Below are 20,633 nucleotides of genomic sequence, written 5' to 3' on the forward strand. Positions count from 1 at the left end.
GGGGAAGTAGTTAGCATAAAAGCTAACCTTCTTCTGACTGTCGGCTGATGTTTAACGCAGAGACGTGAGCGTGATGTCAATCGAAGCGTTCCTTCCTTCCTTCCTAAGATTCATCTGCTGAGGATCATAAGAGTCAAGATTAATTTAACAAGGTCGTATAAAGAAATGTGTTTGTTGGACGGACAGACGGATCCGACCGATGAGATCAAACCTGTGTGTGAATATCTCGTGTGTGTCGTTGCACTGTGAGGCAGATTTTCTTCTCTCTCTGCTCGGTGAGTTCGTCTTTACGTCGTGTTGTTCAGCCGGCAGGTGACGGATCCTGTTTTATCTTTTATTGGATGTAAATGAGTCTAAATTAAAGCTTCGGGGTGTTGTGAGGATGAGGTTTCACTAAGTATACCTGCTAGTCCGATGTAATATATGGAAATTATATTTTAGAACACTTTCTTCGCGATTATGAAATGTATTTTAGAGCGGCGTTATGAGCAACATATGGAGGTTTTCATTCACCGTTTGCAATTACATTCAAAGCAGCCTGTCGGCTCCTCCACTCTGCATGGAGAGGTGATTTATCTGTGCGGTTCTATTCATTTTGAATCAGACCGGTGACGCCGGGCTCCCTCAGCACTTTGACAACCGGTACAGCAGAGAGCCAGCAGAGACTGGAGCAGCAGCAGCAGCTCCTGGAGGAGCGCAGGCACATGAATAATCACCCAGACGCTGCTAGATAGCTCCGCTCTCCTTGGGCCTTCCAGCAGATGCTATGCTAACAAATGGGAGCAGTCAAACCAGAGCTAATGGGAAAAAGTTTCCAGTTTTCAACCCCCCCAAAAAAAACCCTGCACAGGTCCCTCGCATGCACACAAACACAAACACACACCGACACAAACACACACCAACACTGTCACCAGCTGCGATTAGGCAGTAAACAGAGTGAGGAGGAGGAGCGGCTGCAAACACCACACCATCATCATGTTCATGAGTGTGATCACAGTTTATTTCAGATGTTTCACATGAAAATCAGCTCAGATGACACGAGATCGCTGAATCCACTCGAGCTTCCCAGAGGATGAACCCTTTTTGATTTTAATGACTGCATGATCTCTCCTCGACTGAAGGCCTCAGGCTCTTAGAATAAATAAACCATCCGTATAAAACAACGCTTCCTATTCTACGTCTTTCCGACATAACTTCTATCCGTTGCGCCGACAGCATATTGCACTTTTTAAGGATTAAAAACCACTTTAAGGTGATTATAAAGTTGGAGTTGAAAGAAATGTTACAGCAATAGTTGGTTTAGTTCACACTACATTGTGCAAGTAGAGGAAAAAGACATTTCTTTGCTTCATTTTGAATGTTTTCATGTCGCCCTGATGCCTTTCACCTCAGTTTGTTTCGAGTTTCTTCACTGTCACGTGCTTTTAGACTGGATGTTTGCAACATCTCCTCACTGGACTTGAATGTGAGTCTTTTCACAAATGGCCAGTTTTCTGTCAGATTTTAGCTTTTAAGTAGCTCAAAACACACATCGACTGTCCGTGTGTGTGTTTGTGTAACAGTTCACAGCTGGACGGACTCCAGAACAACTCACCACAAACTCCCGTCTGTTAGTTTCCTCCAGTTTCTGTGTGTTTCCCTGTTTCCTCTGAAGGCTCACACAGTGATTCATCCTCTGACCTTGTGTACAATCATCTCTGAATCAGCTGCATTACTAGCGTCTGGACATCAGATGTAAAAAATCAGATGAGACTACTTGTTTTTATCGACAATATTCGGTGGGTTTCGTGTGATTCAGAGCCACTAAATCCTGCACAAACTGCGTCTCCAAAGTCCGCTTCAGGAACATCTGGACCAGCGGTTTACAGAGAAACACTCTGGCATGTTTCTGGAGTCTGGGTGGGAAATTATCACCACTGTTTGACTGGTTAAATGTGTCTGCTCTGCCAGTGTGCCAGTTCTGCCTCTTTGGCAGGTAACCAGCAACACTTAGAGTTATTTCCTGCTTTTAAAAAATGTGTTTTTTGAAACCACTGTGGCCGCCAGAAGTCACCTCCCTCCTGTGTCCAGGGTCATAAAAACAGCCGCAATTCAGCTGTGAACTGTTACAAAATTACAGAAATGAGATAAATTACAGATATAAATTATATACAAGGTTTTCGTGGGTCATCAAATACTCGATTTGATTGGATTAGGGCTGATTGATAGCCTCTCCCCTCAGCGCTGAATGTGTTTTTGAATGCGTCTGCAGTGGCAAAACCCAGTTCAGTCATTACCCCCATCTCCCTTATCAGCACAAGGGGAATAAACACAAATCTAATAGAAATTCATTACACAGACCCACACACACACTCTCTCAAACACACACACACAGAGCCAACTAGTTTATTAGATTAATAGGCTATGAATGGCTAATACGAATTACCCCCCTCTCTTGTTAACGAGACGCGGAGCAATTTGTATAATTATGTCTGTGGAAGGGAAGAATTCCTGTGTCTAAGCATATTTTTAGACAGCCGAGCTTTCTGAAGGCTTTTGATTACGTATTTACTTTGGGGTTTTCAGCTTCGTGCTCTTTCTCTCAGAAGTCGTTTTTGAATAATTCATCGCTTTGTTCCAGAGCGGAATAATTTGTGTTGAGATTTATGAGCAATTGCTTTGGGGTGGGCTGATTTTACTCTTTTTTAAATGATCACAGAACGTGTTTTGTCAGAGTCGGGTGTCAGTGTGTCTCTTTTCAAAAACGGAGGCCTGAGTCGAGACGGCGCTCGCGGAGAAGGAGAGCGCGCGATTCTTCTAACATGTCTTTTTTAAAGAGTTCGGTGCCAAAACAAGATACACAGCATCTGAAAAAAACCATAATCTGTACTCGCGCCCGTGTTTGATAGCACGAAATAAAACATTTCATGCACTTTAAATGATAATAGAGAGCAAATACTATTTTCAGCTTCTGTCTGAACAGGCAATTTGGCCTCACGTTAGGCGTTCTGCAAAAGAGGAAATGAAGTCATTAAGCCCTGTTACAGATATTTCCTTTAAATGACATGAAATGTAATATGAAATGAGATGTAAGTAGACAGATTTTTCTACCAGTATCAGGAAAATGACACTTGCTTCAAGGAATGTTTTTAAACTTATTGATTTAGGACTCAATAATATCTTAATTGACTTGTTGAGATGCAGTTTTCATCAGTGTATTAAGTGGTGAACGTCCACATACATAGTTTAATTTCAAAGAATAAAGTTGCGGTCTCTGCATGGATCCGGTGTCGTACCTGAGGACTTTGGACTTGATCAACACTAATTAACAGAATCGAAATCAGAACATCAGTCTGAGGAAAATATATATATATATATATTTTGAAATGTAATGGACTCCTTGAGGAAATTCTTCATCCTCTTAAAACAGTTAGAAACTACTTCGACACGAGATCAACATTTCGTTGTGAGAGTGGGATGAGAAGATCAGCCTCATGTCTGTATGTTAAGTGCAGAGCTGGAGCTTGGAGGCAATTAGCGTAGATTAGCATAAATACTGGAAACTGGAAAAACAGCTTGCCTGGCGCTGTCCAAACTTCAAAAATATGCCTGCTCACAGCAGCCTGATGCAGCGACAGCGTGCAGCTTCCTGTAGTCGTGTTGTCACAGTAAGGTTGCCAAGTCTGACACCATAACAGGGTTTTCCCCCAACATTATAAGTTTAAATGCGTTCCCACGTCGTTTGGGCATCGAAACTAATTAAACGACATTTCCCAGATCTAATGGTTGTAGTTCATCCCAATGGACCTGGTCCAGAGGTCCTACAATCATGTGAAATTCCATATTTTTTCTATTTTATAAAATTTAAATGTTGTTGGGGAAGGAGCCCTAAACCCCCACAACCAAATACACACCAAGGCAAAACAAGGCAATGCCTACACACTCACTCCATGCCACAGGAGTTTAATAAAGACACTGTTTCAGTCCCACTTTGATCTTCGTCTGTTCAAACTGTTCCAGACATGGAAAATCCCTTATTAAGGTTGTGTACACCAGTAGGCTGACCAGCTCTGTGATGGAAAGTGTGGTTCATGTGGTGCCCTGAATAATAAACATCCCAAACATTCAAAAACACCTTGATAATCACCAAAATACACGAGGCACCACAGAAATACAAAGCCACATAACACCAAACATACGTCTTATACATATATAAATGTTCTATCAAATGAATCATCTTCATTCATGTAAAATACGTACAAAAGAAAGAAAACACTGCAGGGGATTCGTCTTCTTTCTAAACTATTTCAAACTTTCTTTCTTGTTTCCTTTTGTCTGCAGGTTCCTGGGAACTTTCTGGAACCTGGTCTAGTAGACCTCCATCAGATCAGCCCAGTCCCACCTGGTCCAGTGGCGCCACCGCCAGATGACTCGTGGGAATGGGATGAAACAGACATGACAATCACAGAACCAGAGCCACAAGAAGAGCCGGAACCAGACCTCACGCACAACCTCCCCATAGAGCCCAACTTGCCTTCGGACGGCGTTCTGTCCAACGGGAATCAAACCGCCAGTAACTTGTCTGGTATGAGAGGTGGATCCACATCAGAGGTTCAGTCCAATGTGAGGTCCCAACCTCCTCCCCCCAACAACAATAACATCTACCAGGTGTACAGCCTCCACACCGTCGAGTTATACCGACAGCCTCAGTTTCCGCACACTTCCTCCTCGCTGCACAAAACCAAATCAGGAAAACGGAAACAGCACCTCCTGCTGAAGAGCCTGAGTAAGGACTCCTCGTTCTCCTCCATCGAATCCCTTCCGGACCTTCTGGGAGGAGACAGAATCATTGGATATCGGGATGAGAGCGAGAAGGAAGGTGGCAGAAGAAGTGGACAGTCAGGAAGCAGTCGAAGGTCAGAGAGCGAGAGCGGCATCGTTAGTGATACAGGAGACATGGAGACAATAAACTCTGAAACCCCGGGAGAGGAAGAGGATCGAAGAGAAGAAGAGGAGGAGAAAAATGAGCAGAGGAAAGATGAAGGTGTTGATGGAAGTCGTTTGTGCAAAGACAATGTCACCAAGTGCAACCAAAGAAGAACCAAGAAAGAAGAGTATATGAAGGAGAAAGGATGGAGGAGGGATGAGATGAGAAGGAACAGAGAGGAGGAGAAAAAGAGGAGGCACAGGAGGGGAGGAGGTGAAGCAGTTGAGATCCTAATCAATGGCCGTGGAATCCTGACACCCGCTGACTCCGACTCTGACTTCGAGGTAGGAGGACTCGGTGTAGACTCGTCCAAGGCGTTCATGTCCAGCAGTGACGTCACCGAGTTCAAAGCTGACAAGTTTAGCGGTTTGGAGACTCCTCCTACTCTCAGACGCCGGGCGTCAAGTCCAGTTTTATCTCAGGGCTCCTCTCTGGAGTCCCTTCTGGCTTTGGGTGTGGAGTTATTTCCCTCCAAAGATCTGCTGCATCGCAGCGCCTCTCTGGAGAGCTGCCTGGTCCCGTGTCGTAGCTCTGATACCGGAGGCAGCCTGGCCAGCCTGGGGGAGCTGGACCTGGGGCAGAGCAGAGAGATGGATGGAGGTGAGCCAGGAAAACAGAAGCGCAATGAAAGTCCACAAGGAGAACCGTCCTCTGGGGAGCTGAGCCGCAGAACTCTCGATCTCCTGAAACGTCTGGAGAACATCCAGAGTCCTCTGGCAGGAAAGATGACCCGCAGTGTTTCCGACATGACCCTTCGGAGCAGCTCCCCGCAGCAGAGCCGACTCCCTGCCTCGCCCTCTCTTGGCGGTCGACACGCCCCCCTTTCTGGGATTCCAGGATGTTCACGAAAGGGCCCGCCATCCCTGATCAATGAGAGCTCAGCCACAGCATCGCTAACGGAGCTGAGCAGTACTGAGGACTCGTCTCTGGGGTCTGAAGATTTCGCTATGCTTAGAAATCATCGCCACCACATCCTGGATCCCTCCATGGCAGCCAATGCCAACTCAAGCTCTTGTAGGAAACGCTGCCATGGAAATAGCCGAGGAGTGCAGGGGATGGACGAAGCAGATGCAGCGAGTTTGAGCCTGGTGGTGAACGTTTCTTGCACGTCAGCGTGCACAGATGAAGACGAGGACGACAGCGACCTTCTGTCTTCCTCCACGCTCACACTCACTGAGGAGGAGCTCGGTGTTCGTGACGGAGAGGATGAAGAGGAGGAGAGGTTGAGCGGTGCATCATCTGGTAATGAGGACGAGGATGAGGAGGAGATGGAGGGGTCTTACGTCCTGGGGCTGGAGTACATGAAGAGGGAGCTGCAGACTTGGATTCGATCTCCTCGAACGTCGTCTTCCTCCTCCTCTAAAACAGAGGTAGGCCTCCGAGACGAGCTGCAGTGTGGAACCAACCTCACCTCCACCTTCACCTCTTCCTCTCAGAACAACGAGCAGCACTGTTTCCTAAACCGCACAACTGCAAAATTAGTCGAAAACAACACTAACGGTGGCAACAACAAAAGAGACAATAAAGAACAGGAAGAAGATGAGGAGAACCGGAGGAACGCAACAAGAAGCTACATCAGCCAGTTTGTGGACGACGTGGAGAACGGAAACGTGGACCAGAGCTGTTTGAGAGGGAAAGATGAGGACGACGAACTCCTCCGAGAGGAGTCGAGTGTGTTCACGAAGAAAGGAGAGTCGCTGAGGGAGTCTTACGTCTTCACCAAAACAGGAGAGTCAGTTCACGATGTGAGTGACTTGATCGTGAAAATGGAATCAAACTCAACGAACCAGATCTCTTCATCACCGTCCTGTGAGCTCCTCCCCTTCCTGTCCAAACGGGCTTCCTCATTAGTGGGACAGCTGAGAGGGGAGTTGCCCTGCCACAGCGCTTCCCTCCCCTCGCCTCCTTCCCTCTCGCCTGTTGACGACTGCAGATCCCACGATGCCTTGCAAAACAACAGGCCGGCAGCCGGGGGACGGAAGGCCATCACCAGTCAGGAAAAGTTCAAGTTCTCCTCTTTTGTGACGGAGGAGACAAAGAGGGAAGTGAGAGACAAAGAGTCGTCCTTGCCTCCTCGAAAAAGACACAACTCTCACTCCTCCTGCTGCAACCACCTCCCTTCACCCTCCTCCCTCCATCCATGCAGTTTAGAGGAGGGCAAGAAGGAGAACGTGCACGACTTTGTGATGGAGATTATCGACATGACCTCACTGGCACTGAAGAGCAAAGAGAGTCAGCCCGAAGAACCGAACCAGAGCGATACCAGTGGATCCATCGCAGACCAGAGTCCTGGATCACTGGCACAGATCAGGGACAAGGTACAGAACGAATCCTAAAAAATACTCCGACTGAGGAAGTACGGTACATCAACCAGCCAATTATGGATTCCATTACAAATAAAACACATGCAAATTGTTTCAGTGCAAATGCAAAAACCAAATTAAACAGAAATTAAAATAACAGTTCAGTATGGCTGCGGATGACGATAATAAATGAATCAAATTATTGAACATTGGAGATGCAACATCTGAAGTCCTGTTTGACCTCCTACATTCTGTACATTTTGAGGACAAATGAATACAAAAGTAGCAAAAGTTATCCAAGTTAATTTGTTCACTGAGTTGGAGTAATTCAATAAATCGCATCACAGATCATAACTTTTAGGATGTAATGAAGAATTTTTTCAGTATCTTTAGCGAGTGAAGTAATCTAAAAGCTAATCAGCTTTCAGTCTCGTCGTTTTATTTCTGAGAAGCAAAAAGAAATCAGGCAGAAAACTTTCCTCCTCTCGTAAAGGTGGAAAATATAAATACAGAGATTTTAATATGCTTGATGAAACTTGATGTTTTTGTTGGAATGTTTGGTTCCTTAGAATATAAATATTACTTGAAGCGGGAATATAGACGACGTTTCTACTTTCCCTTCACCCTCGTGGTGTTACTGATGCCGGCCTGGCTGCTGTCCAAAGCAAGAAAACAACTGTAAGAATCCCAGTTTGATCTAGAAACGCTGATCTCAGTGCTGTGAGAGTAAAGTTGTACTGATAAGTAAGCAGATTTTGTTACTTGCCGATCCAGTAGAAATAATGTCGGTGTTGAGAGGAAACACACATCTTTGCCTTCTTTGCCTCAAGAGTTAGAGTTAACCCAGGATAGTGACCAGGGAAACCGATGCCACTTCCTGTTTTGATTGGATGTCAGTTGCGCCTCCTTAATTCGACCCTCACTTTTTCACTTGATATCGCAGTGAAAGCAAAGTTTATAGAGAAACAATTTATGCGCTGATGGTTTCCCTTCTCTACAGCCATTACACTGAACAATCAATATTTACTTCAGTTAAGTTAAGGCAAGAAAGTTTTGTATTGCAAGTTTAAATACACAGTTTAAATGTAAATAATCCAAAATGTAAAACCCACAAATCCAAGATGGAAAACTATAAATCACATGAAATAAAAAATAAGATGTTATGGATCAAACTGAAGCACGACGCAGGAGTTATGCCGTCTCGGAGGCCTTTACAATCTGTAACAATCACAGCAACGAAATCTTTACAAACTTTCTCCTTCCTCTTCCTTCAGGTCCTCGAACACTCTCACCGACCTCTCCACCTCCGCAAGGGAGACTTCTACTCCTACCTGTCTCTCTCCTCCCATGACAGCGACTGTGGCGAGGTCAGTCAGTGCTCCGAGGACAAGAGCACCACTCCGCTGCCCTACAGCATCCCGTCCTACGTCACGCCGACACAAGGCCTCCACAGCCCGAGCCCTGAGCTGTTCACAAGCACCAGACAGAAAATATCACCCTCCAGCTCGCCCTCGTCTTCCAAACACTCCAAGAGCAACATCTGCGCTCTTGATTTGAAGCCTGAATGCCAAACTAACAGGAGCACTGAAGAGCAGACTAGCCCCTCTATGTCCCTGCCTCCGAGTCCAGACATCAGGGACGAGGTGACCCTGTTCGCAGCCTGTACAGAGGAGGTGTACCTGGGCCCGCCTCTCTGCTACAGCATGGCGCTCACCAAGAGACCACAACGGTTCACGCTGAAGGAAAACATGGAGTATTTGTCCTCTCTGGACCCTGGCTATGAACTGAACAGTCTAGCTTACTCGCCTGGTTCAAAACTCAGTGATAGCCTTCAATCTTTGTCTCAAGAGGGGCCTATTCCCGGACCAGGCGACAGTCTGAGCTACCTGTCGGCCTCAAAGCAGGATCAGCTGTATTTCCAAGGATCTAGCGCCACAGAGGAAACACAGAGCTCCTTCCCTCCTCTCCTGGAGCCTTGTTACAGCTCATTCTCCACCTCCTCGCCCTCGAACAGCGTCTCCGCCTCTCTCCAGGGGCCCGGCTCCAAACCAGGAGATGACAACCCTTCCTCTCCTCCTCCCGTGTCCTCTGGCGCCGAGGAAGAGAAGCGAGGTGAGGACCCGTACCTCCTCTGTGATGTCGCTGGAGGAGAAGTCGCGGCCGCTGCGAGTGTCAGCGCGCCGCAGGAGGAGAGGAGTCGTAATGAGGGGCCTCCTTATCTTAATCCCCGGGCGCGTGTCGCCCCGATAGACTCCTCCGCAGCCGAATGTTTGGCAGATACTAAAACGCTTGAATCCAATATGGGCGCCGTAATGACCAAGATAAGTGTCTGCAGCTCCGCTACAAATCCCTCAAAAGAGCCAGCCGCCACCGCCACGCGTATTAATCCCAAAATTAACTGCTCGGCGATGAGAGAGGCAGATAGGGAGGAGGGGGAGAGGCGAGGAGAGGTGGATACTCGGCGGGTGAAGCAGGAGGAGAAGGGGAGGAGAGGGCGGAGCGGCGCACAGCAGGAAGCAAAGACAGCAGCAGAGAAGCAGGTTAGTGTTCCACATATTAGCCTGATCTGCTATCTGAGGACATTATACAGGGCCTTGATACTGCACTTCACCTCTCTACTCCAGGTATTAGTCCGAGCCCCTCAGTGGGTATGAATGTAATGAGGCCGGTGTGCGTTTCTCTCATTTCCATTTCTAAGGCCGGACGGACGTGAGAGGTGCTGATATCTGTAACCTCCTCCTTACCCTCTCGTCCTCCTCCTCTCCACTTCACACTCATCCTCGTCTTTTCCTCGTCTTATTTCCTAATCCTCGTCGTTCTTTTTCCTTCCTCCTCCTCCACCTTGTTTCTCGCCTCAACTTCTCATCTTTCCTATTTCCTCCTGTTCATTCCTTCCTCTCCTTCTCTTATCTTCCTCTCCTCCTGCAGGTATCTAACTCCTTTTTTTTTTTTTTTTTTACTTTTCCAATGTTTTTCCACTTTCTTCTTATCACTCCTTTAATCCCTCCACCCTCCTCTATCCTCCTTCCTCCTCCCTCCTCCTCTGCCTCGTCCCTCTCTCCTCCCTCAGGTGTTAATGGAAGGGGGGATTTGCAGACTTCTCAGTTTTTTAGTTAAAAGGTTAAGGTCCACAGAACAACATCAGCATAATTACTATCAGTCAGATTTCATTAGGATTCATCAGCTAAGAGCTTTCCCCCGTCCCGCAGTGATCGTTCAATTCATTTCATCGCTGAATTAGCGTGTTTGTGCTCTTTATAAGTTTTCTATTTCCTTATGCAAATGAGCTCAGCATTTTTTACCATCTCTGCAGCCTCGCTACGTCCTCTGTTTATCAACTTTTGCTCTCTTAAAGAGGAACACGGCTCAGCTGAAGAGCCTGTTTCATTCCTGATCTAGTGGCCTCTAGTTTGTTTTTCACACGCCGCATGTTAATGTGGGCGACACGGCCTTTTATGCAAGAGCAATAAATGCAACTTTAACTGCGCCGTGAAACAAAATCACACAAATTAATTTTCAGGTGGTTGATCAAAATAACTGCTCTATTCTAACGAAGAATATATCAACAGGAGTCCGCGCTAGTCCACCTCAGTGCTGCCGTGTTCAGCAGATCCCACAACAGTGAAGTGCTGTAGTGAATGCAAGATTTTGATGACTAAGTGCTGAGTCACGACAACATTTATATCAGCGAAAAACTGCCCCAAATCAATTAATTTTAATGGAATTGCTGCAATCAGTGGATTAGCTCATCAGGAGTGCTTAATACACCAATTTACGACCAATTGGAAACCGTCTTGATGGTGCTGACCTTTAAGGAAACTGAGACATCATCACTGCAACACTTATAATTTTATATGTAGTTAAACTAAACTGCTCGACTCGAGTTAAAGAATGTTTTGCAGCCCGACAAAAGACTGGATGGTAAATACAGTTAGCCAACAAGCTAGCTAGCTTTCTAACAGTCAGTTAGCTCACTGGTAGTAGGCCAGCTAGCTTGGCGAGCATTTTGGGCTTGCTTATGTTGACATGGCTAGCTTGCCACAGCAGCTCGCCAAATGACCCTCCCACTAGTCGTTACTTCACCGTTTTCTTCCAGGACCGGGTTTTTAGCGAGCATAGGCCTTTGTTGCATTTTGCTGTGTCATGATCCGGTGTGTTGCACCACTCACTAGAATGGCACGCAGTAGAACGCATACCTCCGCCAAGGCCCAACACCTAAAGAAGCCTGATTCATGTGGAAATCAGTTCAGTAGGTTTTGTGTGATCCTGTGAAAACAACACCTCCTGGGCAGAGGTATGCAACTAAAATAAGATGGTAAATAATGTAAATATTACACCTGCTAAACATCAGCATTAGCATTCAGCTAAGTTTGGCCTTTCAAAACTAATTTTCTTGATTATCATGGCTAGAAAATCACAAAGCAGGAAATAAACACCAAATAAAAACCACAAAGTTAAATAATTGCAGCAGGTTACACTGTTATTTATATTTAATTTGTCCTGTTCTTTGGACGTTCTTTGCAGGATCTCTGCAGTCATTACCACTTAGCTTTTCTTCCTTCTGTTATTGAAATGTGAGTTAATTAAGGACTATAGTTCAAGTGAAGCGGTGTTGGGAATGAAGATGGTTTCACTGGGGAATCGACTGGCGGCACTGGTGACCTTTATGGAATCACATCACTGCTGAGAAACCTGTAATGTCTTCATGAGAGCAGGAATCTTGATCTTTACTCCACAATAATGATCTAAATGGTTTCCTGGTTTTTATTCCTCAGATTTTATTTTGTACTTTTTGAGTTTTTATATATATTTTTTTTATTATTTGTGTTTTTGAGGTTTTATTTTTGCATTTTTCTAAATTTGTTTTTGTTTTTCAGAATGTATTTTCTTGTTTATTGATAATTTACTCATATATATATATTTTTTTAGATTTATCTGTTGGACTTTTAATAATTAGTTTCACCCTACAAACAATAACGATGTCGGCGAACCTGCAGCAGCGTTTCTGTCCTGATGTGTGATAGTTTCCTCATTAGCTTATAAATTCATTAAAAGGACGTCAAACGAAGGCACATGTGAAGATGGGGGTTGATGTGCTGCATGTATGTGTGCCTGTAAGCGTGACTACATATGCATATGTGTGTGTGTGTGTGTGTGTGTGTGTGTGTGTTTGTGTGTGTGTCAGTAGATGTATGTGGGGGGGGGGGTATAATAGCTACACAAGTCTTTACAAAGCGATTAGTTGTGAACCAATTAAGAGCGCTGGCTGGAGAGGGGGAGAGAATTGTTTTCGGCCTGATGCTCGTTGTTTTAATTTGCAACTTTTCATCAGTTTGGGCTCAAAGAAAAGAAACAAGCCGATTAGAAAACAAAGACAAACAACATTTCAGCCCCGATAATGCCGTTTTGATTTATTCTTCTCTCCCTTCTCTTGTTTGTCTCCCTCCTTTACTCGCTCTCTCGCCATCCATCGCCACCTCCCTCCCTCCCTCCCTCTCGCTGCTGAAACAAAAAGAATAAAGTGGAACATTGTTTTCTCATTCTCAGCTGTATCTTGTATTTGCCTTCATGTGACTTAACAGTCTCTCTCTTGTTTTCTTGTTCCCTTTTTTCTGTCTTTTCTTTTCTGTCCTTGTATCTGTCCTCTCTCCCTCTCAGGTGAGCTCTCAGTCCGCCGCCCATCACGCCGCCAGGAAACCACCAGGGCGGAGTCAAGCCTCGGTGAGACCGGCCTCCTCGAGGACCGTTAGAGTGAGTTAGCTCACACTTCTGTCTTTCACTCGTCCAGCAGCTCGCCACCTTGCATGGCAGCTTCTGAAACCCAATAGTCTGATTAGCTACATACGTTATTAACTTACTAAGATGAGTTAAAACTGAATGTTTCTTTATGTTGCAGCTTTACGTTTGTTTAGGTTGAATCTTCTGTTTCTCTGATGCTCTCGTTAGATTCAGGCACAAAACCTTCATACGTCAGTGTTTCAGGTGAAATTACTGGGATGTTGTCGTCCAGTTCTCATGAATTATTGTTTGATTTTTAACACCTGGTTATGCTACAACGATCCCGGGCTGCACACAAGCAGTGAATTTATTTTAATTTGATCATGTTTTCTATTTTTAAACCCAAAATCAAACAAACGAAGCTGCAGAACACGAACAAAGGCCGTCACTGACACAATTCCAGTGTGTGTGTGTCCGTGTGTGTGTGTGTGTGTGTGTGTGTGTGTGTGATGTGGCCGCCCTATGGGTGCCTCCAGGGCTCAGCAAAACCTACTGCCCCCATACTCCAAAACACACACACACACACACCGTACACACACCCCTGAGGGCAGGGCATGAGAGTCCAGGTAGAAGCTCTGACAGCCCAACAGCTGCAGGTTAGACAGACATGTTGTTCACACACACACCAGAGGACAAACCTGCATACACACCGACAAGCACAGAAATACACACATGAAAGTGCAAAATCAAGCTCAGTGTACACACACACACACACACACACACACACACACACACACACACACACCGCATGTAAACCCACGACAGAGGACACACACATGCACGCACACACATCATATCGGTGATGCGTACAGCTGGTCCTGACCCCCATGGCGTGCCCCAGTCTATCCCACCTGTTCACACACACACTCACACACACACACACACACACACACACACACACACACACACACACACCGACACCGACACACACACACACACACACACACACACACTGTACACACAGACACAGGTGCAATTAAAGCAATCGCGAATGCGGCTCATGATGTGCTCTGTGACCCAGACAGCAGAGGGTCTGCAGCAAAACACACAGCAAAGAGAGAGGAAGTGTGTGTGTGTGTGTGTGTGTGTGTGTGTGTGTGTGTGTGTGTGTTCAGGTTTCATCATGTTGGGAAAGTTTCACAAAAAACAAACAGAAAAACTGAATATCTGAAACACACGGGAGGAAACAGACGAGAGCTCAGCGGAGAATGAAACGTCCAGAACGAGACCGATGACACCGACGATAATTATAATTGTACATCTGACTGGACGAGGATAAAAACTACCATTCAATTATTTAGGAATAAACCAATATAATTTGTGTGAGAGTGGAGCTGAATATTTTAACATAAAATCAGGATATAAGAGAATGAGAGAGAAGTCAATTATTTGAACAACAGAATCAAACAGAACAGAACAAAACGACAAAAACAACAACAGGCGCTTTATAACAGAAAGAGACATTAATCATCAAAATGGAAAATCACATTTTCAACAGATTAGAGCAAAAATAACTGACGGCTCATCGTTAGACTGTCGCATCTGGATTTGTAAAGATCAGCAGATCGTTGGGTTTATGTCCGGACAAACTGTCGCTTACATTTTCAAACTCATCTTTATAAAGATTTATTTTACGATGGTTTGACTTTGTCCTGGTGGCTTTCAGGCAAGTTCAAATAATGTTCACCAAAAATACAGATTCAACAACAGACAGCAGCCTCCAGTGATTCAACAACAAACAACAAAAGATAGAAATTCAGCTGCAGGCTAATGCTAAGCTAAGCTAAGCATAAGTAGGCTTTGGAGTGAGAATCAAAATCGTGACAGCGCTCATCTTTAAATATGGCTCACAAATACAGACTCAGACAAACAGAATGAAATATTGTAGTGGGGTCTATTTTCAGCGGCGGATTGATCCACACTTAGAGTTCTTGTGAGTATTTGTGGCAAAAGGACACTTTAATGATGGCTGAGCTCCATTTATGTGTCCTACAAAGATGTCATAGAGTCAACATCACCGATATTAACCATCTGTCTCTCTCCATCCATGCAGAGACTACCTGTGTTGGGAGCAGCAGCCTCCAGGATCCAGCTGTAAAGGGAAACTCTCTCCATCTCCTCCCCGCTGAGCTGATCTCTCTTCCTGGCTTCCTCTTCCCGGCGTCTCCCTCTCTGCTCCTGGAAACCTTTCACCTCTACGACCTCTCCCCGAATCTCACCGCTGTAACTGAACGGATCATTAAGACACTGGACTGAAAACTCATCGGGCAGTTTCAGGGTCACCATGCAACTGATTTTAAACTGTTGGATCTGATATTTTCACGGGAATAATGAGTCTGATGTCAGGAGTGAAGTAAGACTGATGATGGGGCAGCTTTTAGGGTTCAGCTGAGACTATTTCTGACTCCGTCTGTGGAGAAAATGTAGAATTTACATCGATTTAAATGAAAATTTAAGAGTTTAGTAACATTATGTCCAACAACAGTTTAAATTCGATTATCAAAAAAATGCTTTTTAGAATTACAAATAGGAAAATACAACATATTGAGCTTACGATCCTACACTTTTATTGCAGTTAAATCCCATGTTTCTGAAGGGAAGATCACCATGGAGACTCTATAAGTCTTCTGTAGAGATATTCACTAATAAGCCGCAAACCCAGGAGCAGCCTAATCCTTTTATTAATCTATTTTTTAGCAATTTTCTAAGCATTTTTTTGTGGATCGCGGTTGGAGAGGTCAGACGGTACCACTTGAACGTTTGAACTGTGCCGATGCAGAAAGCCACACTCATCTGGAATTTCAAGCAGGACGAATAAAACACCAAGAATCATTACTCTGATGTAGAGAAATGTCAACGAACTGACCTGAGATCAGCTGATTTTAAGGTTTATCTTAATATACACACTGTTAAAACTGTATACTGCAGTGTTTTCAGCACAGGAAGCATGTAGCTTCTTTAAAAACAACACTCAGTGTCTCTATACGATGTCAGTATTCATCATCTGTTGCTGTTGACTCGGTCCAACTCAGTAGATCTTTTCACAGTCGTGTCTCTGGTAGAAACTCGTCATCTCATCGTGTCGGCACCACACTGCAGCTGTGAGTAGATAAAACTGTAATGTTGTCATCACACAACCGTACAGCCGCTGTAATCTGAAACTAAATTAGTTAAAGCGACCATTTAGAAATATTTAAAGGGCGGGAAGAAGCTGCTGTTGACAGATGCGAAGAAATCGAGTCATGTTTTACAATAATACAAGCTACAAATATTAAGACATGTAAAAAGACCCACTTTAGCATCAGCTTAATCAGCTTTGTTGAACTTTGATGTGATCAAATACAAATCTATCCAAGACACAGAGAGACAGAGAGCATGACTGAATCATGACTGAAGAGAAAAACTGAGGATTTGGACTCAAAGGGTGGAAAATCATTACCAACTATCAAACACACGCTGGCAGACTTTGATTTAGTCGTGCACGTCTCTTTCATTTCCAGAGTTAAACTGGAGTCTGACAGCGGAAGACAAAAACCTCGAGACTGTCTTCACTAGAAAGATGACAGCACCAGTTGTTTATTGAAACGCCTAATCGACATATTTGGATGTTTATCTGACGAGGATCTCACGTAGCTGTGGGAACGAGTTGGCAGTCGGGAGGGAAGGTGATACTAACATGTTGATGTTGAAAACATACAAATTTGAAATAACTCGTGTTTCAAAGGTTCGCTTTAAATTTGCTGGACAATTAAATGGAAATACGGCTCCTGTCATCCTTCTGATACGGGTTAATATATGTACTCAGACACAAAAATGTATTGGTTGAAATACTCAACAAGACATACAGAAAGAGTAAAGTTTTGATTTAATACCTGCTGACTGAGAGTATATCAGCCGGATCTTGACTGGTTGTTTGTGGTATCTACTCTTTAGACCTTCAGTGTAAAGTCAGAAGTGTCCGTGTCCAGAGTCTCTTCAACATACCTTCAGTTTCTCCTTGAAGGAGGAAGTGGTGATGAGGCCGTGGTGACTCTTCTGTAGGAGATTTCACTCAGGAAAGGGGAGGTTTAACTTGCTAGCTTCCTGCAAGCCTTTTCAAGGGCCATGTCTTTTGAAGTCAGGTTAGCAGCATCGTCCCTTTCCAAACCCTTCTCAGAACAAGTGTAACCTCATTTTGTCTGAATTTGGCGAACATAACTTGTTTCCGAGACTTCCCGGTATGTTGAAGTTTAGTCTTTTACGTGCAACTTTCTGGTGGTAAACTCCACAAGGACTGCCCATGCAGCCATGTTGACCCCTTTGGAGACCACCTCATTTGCAGTAGGGCAGGTTAAGCGAGTCTTCTGCCCCTCCAAATGTAGATGAGAAGTCCAGCCTGAGTTTGGAGAACACAACTGTTGTTTCCTCTGAATTCTTTGACAGCAATCGATTCACTGCAAGGACTCTTGGTCAGTTAAGTTGGCCAAAAGTTCAGTAGGTCCAGCGTTAATAGACTAACAATGACTGCTTGAAGATCCTTGAAGATAGGTCTTGGTGAATCCTCGGTGTAGACGATCTTGTTTGAGGAAGGCCAGGATCAGGCAACCATTAAACTTCTTGATGGTACACTCCAAAGCTTCCAACGTCCATGTTGATGAGAACTACCCGAACGTACCATTGAGTCCTCCGTAGACCATCTCAATCAGGGAAGTGTAGGTTCAGTGAGTTCACGAGAAGCACAGCCTGATGTTGTCTGAGTTTGGAGAACACAACTATTGTTTCCTCCGAATTCTTGGACATCAACCAATTTCCTGCAAGTATTCTTGGTCAGTCCAGTCAGCCAAAAGTTCAGTCCGTCCAACGTTAATAGACTAACAACGACTTCTTGAAGGTCCCTTATGTGAGAGGGAGGGCCGGGGTCAAGCACTCTTGGTCAGCACGGTTGATATTTACTGTTAAAGTGCAACTTCTTGACGGTACACTCCAAAGTTTCCAACTTCCATGTTGACGAGAACTACCTGAACAAACCGTTGAGTCCTCTGTAGACCATCTCATGTTCATCCATCTAACCTTTGAGGGATGCATCGCCTTGAAACGGGGCACAATTGTTTTGTGACCAACCATCATTTGGAGGTCCTGGTTGAATCTAAGAACCAACAGGGGATTTGGTGATGAATTATAGAATATACCTGCTGCTATAGTGGTCACTGAAATATTTTTCACACCCATCGGGTTAAATCTACATCCTGAACTGAACCTTTCCCCTCCCTGCTGGCAGCAGAACTGAGGGTCGCACCAGGTGTCCAAAAATTAAAAGTAACATTAACTAGATGATATTTTATCTATGCAACACGACCAAAGTTGGCGAAAGCTGAAGCGGTGTTGTTGTGTAGGCGTTGAGGTTTGATGACTGTTGATGGGGACGTGTGTTGTTATTAATTCTGCTGTATGTATGTACACCACTACTGTACCATGTATTGTTTCCTTTTTTTTATTTTCTAGACAACTCTTGAGATGATGATTAGCAGTGACGCTGGGGTTTGGGATCGGTGTTGAGACGGGTGTGTGTGTGTTTAGGACAAAATAGGGTTTGAAATCTTTAAAATATAATTGTGTGCCTTGCTCTACTGTTACTACTTCTACCTTTTTTTGTTAATTAAAACCACTGCTTTCCCAGTTAGGTGAAAAACATGCAACAAAAAAATAAAAATTCAAGCAAGGTTGGAGTTGAGCTTGTGTATATATGTGAAGGTGTAAAATGCGGAGGGAGGAATGCTTGATGTTTGTGTTTATTTAACTCTGTATGTGACCTGTGATGTGGAATATCTTTATTATTAGTATTGGCCATAAAGAGCTTGACTGCATGGTTCCTGTGAACTACAATGTAAAACCAACTGTTGACAAATAAACTTAATTTATTGGGAAAACAAATCTGACATCTGGATTTTGCTCATTGTGCCTGTTTGGTTGTTCTTTTGAGGTATAATTCCCATGAAAACAGATTGTAATGTAGAAAAGTGCAACAAATATCAGCAATAATGTTGCTACGTTAAAGAGTTTCTACCTCTCTGTCTCTACATATTGCTATTTGTAACCTCACACCTCACTTTATAAGCTGGCATAGGAAGGAACAGACCTGACAAGTGGGACGTGACAGTCATTTATCAAAAGTATTGTGTCGAATTATCAGGGAAAAGTCCAGGTAAGTCCCGGGATCTGGATGAATTTAACTTATCTCTGTATTTTTCTGTTAGCTAGCTACTAATTAGTCTTAGTTGGCAAGCAAGCTAGCCTCAGCTAACATTAGTAGGCAACAACCATGATAGCATCAGATATTTCCAATGCTTTGCAGTAGTAGTTGTTAGCTATGACTGTTGTGGTGGGTGCCAGTTCTTTGCCGACGATAGCAGACTCTATTCTTAAGCTGGTGTTGCACATTGTTGTCGCTGTAGGAGAGGTGTTATCATGGAGTCAATCGCTTTTCGTGCAAGCCCTGCCCTACTCCACGTCTGATTGGCTCGCGTCTATCATTTTCATTTGACAAAAACCTGGACAAATTATCTGGTCAGGGTACTGATAGGCGCTTTCATCCTGTAACGGAAACGCTGTTTCTAAAAATGTGGTTTAGACGTTTTTAAAATGATTTTCCATTTTTACTATAAACATAAATACAACTCAAAGTTATGTGCCTTTGCTTTACTATTGCACCTATAAAACAAGTCTTTTTTGGTCTGATCAGCTTTCCTGGATCATATTTCCCCGTCATTAAGGACCCTTAAGTCACAAACATGGTCCTAAAACACGGCTGGTTTTGGTCTGAATGTTTTGTTGTTGCTAAAATGCTTTTGATTCACAGCAGCTCTGAAAACTGATGGAGACCTGAAGATGTGAGTGCTTGAAAAAATAGCTTCAAAGTCATTATTAACTCAATGGTGTTGCCTTTTTTCCTTCATCTGGCAGGTTGGCGAGTGTTAATGTCATGTTTTGGACACAATCCATCAACTGTGGAGAACATAATGCTCAAATCAAAGCCGCCATTCAGAAGTTTTCTTAAACAACAGACGTGTGTCAGGCCCTCAATCATCAGAGACGCATCATTAACATTTTTTTGATCTTCCAAAGATTCATTTCTTGCCCTTAATCAGACCTGTGTTTTCAGTCTGCACACACAGACGGAAACTTTTAACTGCCGAGGAGATGAAGTACGATTGAAAGCTGAAGCGGGTGATTGGATTGGATGATAAACACTCTTTGAGGATATTACAGAACGTTAAATAATGTTTACTTCATCAGACGGAGGTCAGTTTGTGAAACAGGAGGATGCTGCTGGTGGCACAGAGACGATGGCAGGATGATGATGAAGAGGAATCGTCGTGATGTGTTTTTACCTCTGCTGAATGTAAAGGACACACACTGCAAATCAATTTGTCCCTGATTACAGAGACTGTCCTTGATAACATCCTTTAGAGCTGAACCCGGTCCGATGTCGCTGGTTTGGTGATGAAATGTCTCTTTTCACATCAGAACAAATCATAAAAATGTCCCTGCAGCTCGTGGAAAATATTCCTGCTGGAGTTAAAATGATTGTTTTTAAAGTATCGGCCCTC

General features: G+C 44.2%; 1 protein-coding gene across 3 annotated transcripts in view; it reads left to right on the forward strand.

Annotated features, from left to right (window-relative positions):
- Positions 1-18,962, forward strand: part of akap6 (A kinase (PRKA) anchor protein 6) — a 180,751-nt gene extending 161,789 nt beyond the window's left edge. For all 3 annotated transcript variants that reach the window (XM_084382151.1, XM_084382153.1, XM_084382152.1), the window contains exons 20-23: positions 4,321-7,284; positions 8,544-9,809; positions 12,928-13,020; positions 15,101-18,962. In XM_084382151.1, the coding sequence (XP_084238277.1) occupies positions 4,321-7,284; positions 8,544-9,809; positions 12,928-13,020; positions 15,101-15,145 (4,368 nt within the window). In that variant the 3' untranslated portion in view covers positions 15,146-18,962. The remainder of the gene's footprint in view (positions 1-4,320; positions 7,285-8,543; positions 9,810-12,927; positions 13,021-15,100) is intronic.
- Positions 18,963-20,633: the final 1,671 nt, after the last annotated feature.

The sequence above is a fragment of the Pagrus pagrus genome, assembly GCF_965226575.1.
Source record: "Pagrus pagrus genome assembly, chromosome: 18".
In the NCBI taxonomy this organism is placed as follows: domain Eukaryota; kingdom Metazoa; phylum Chordata; class Actinopteri; order Spariformes; family Sparidae; genus Pagrus; species Pagrus pagrus.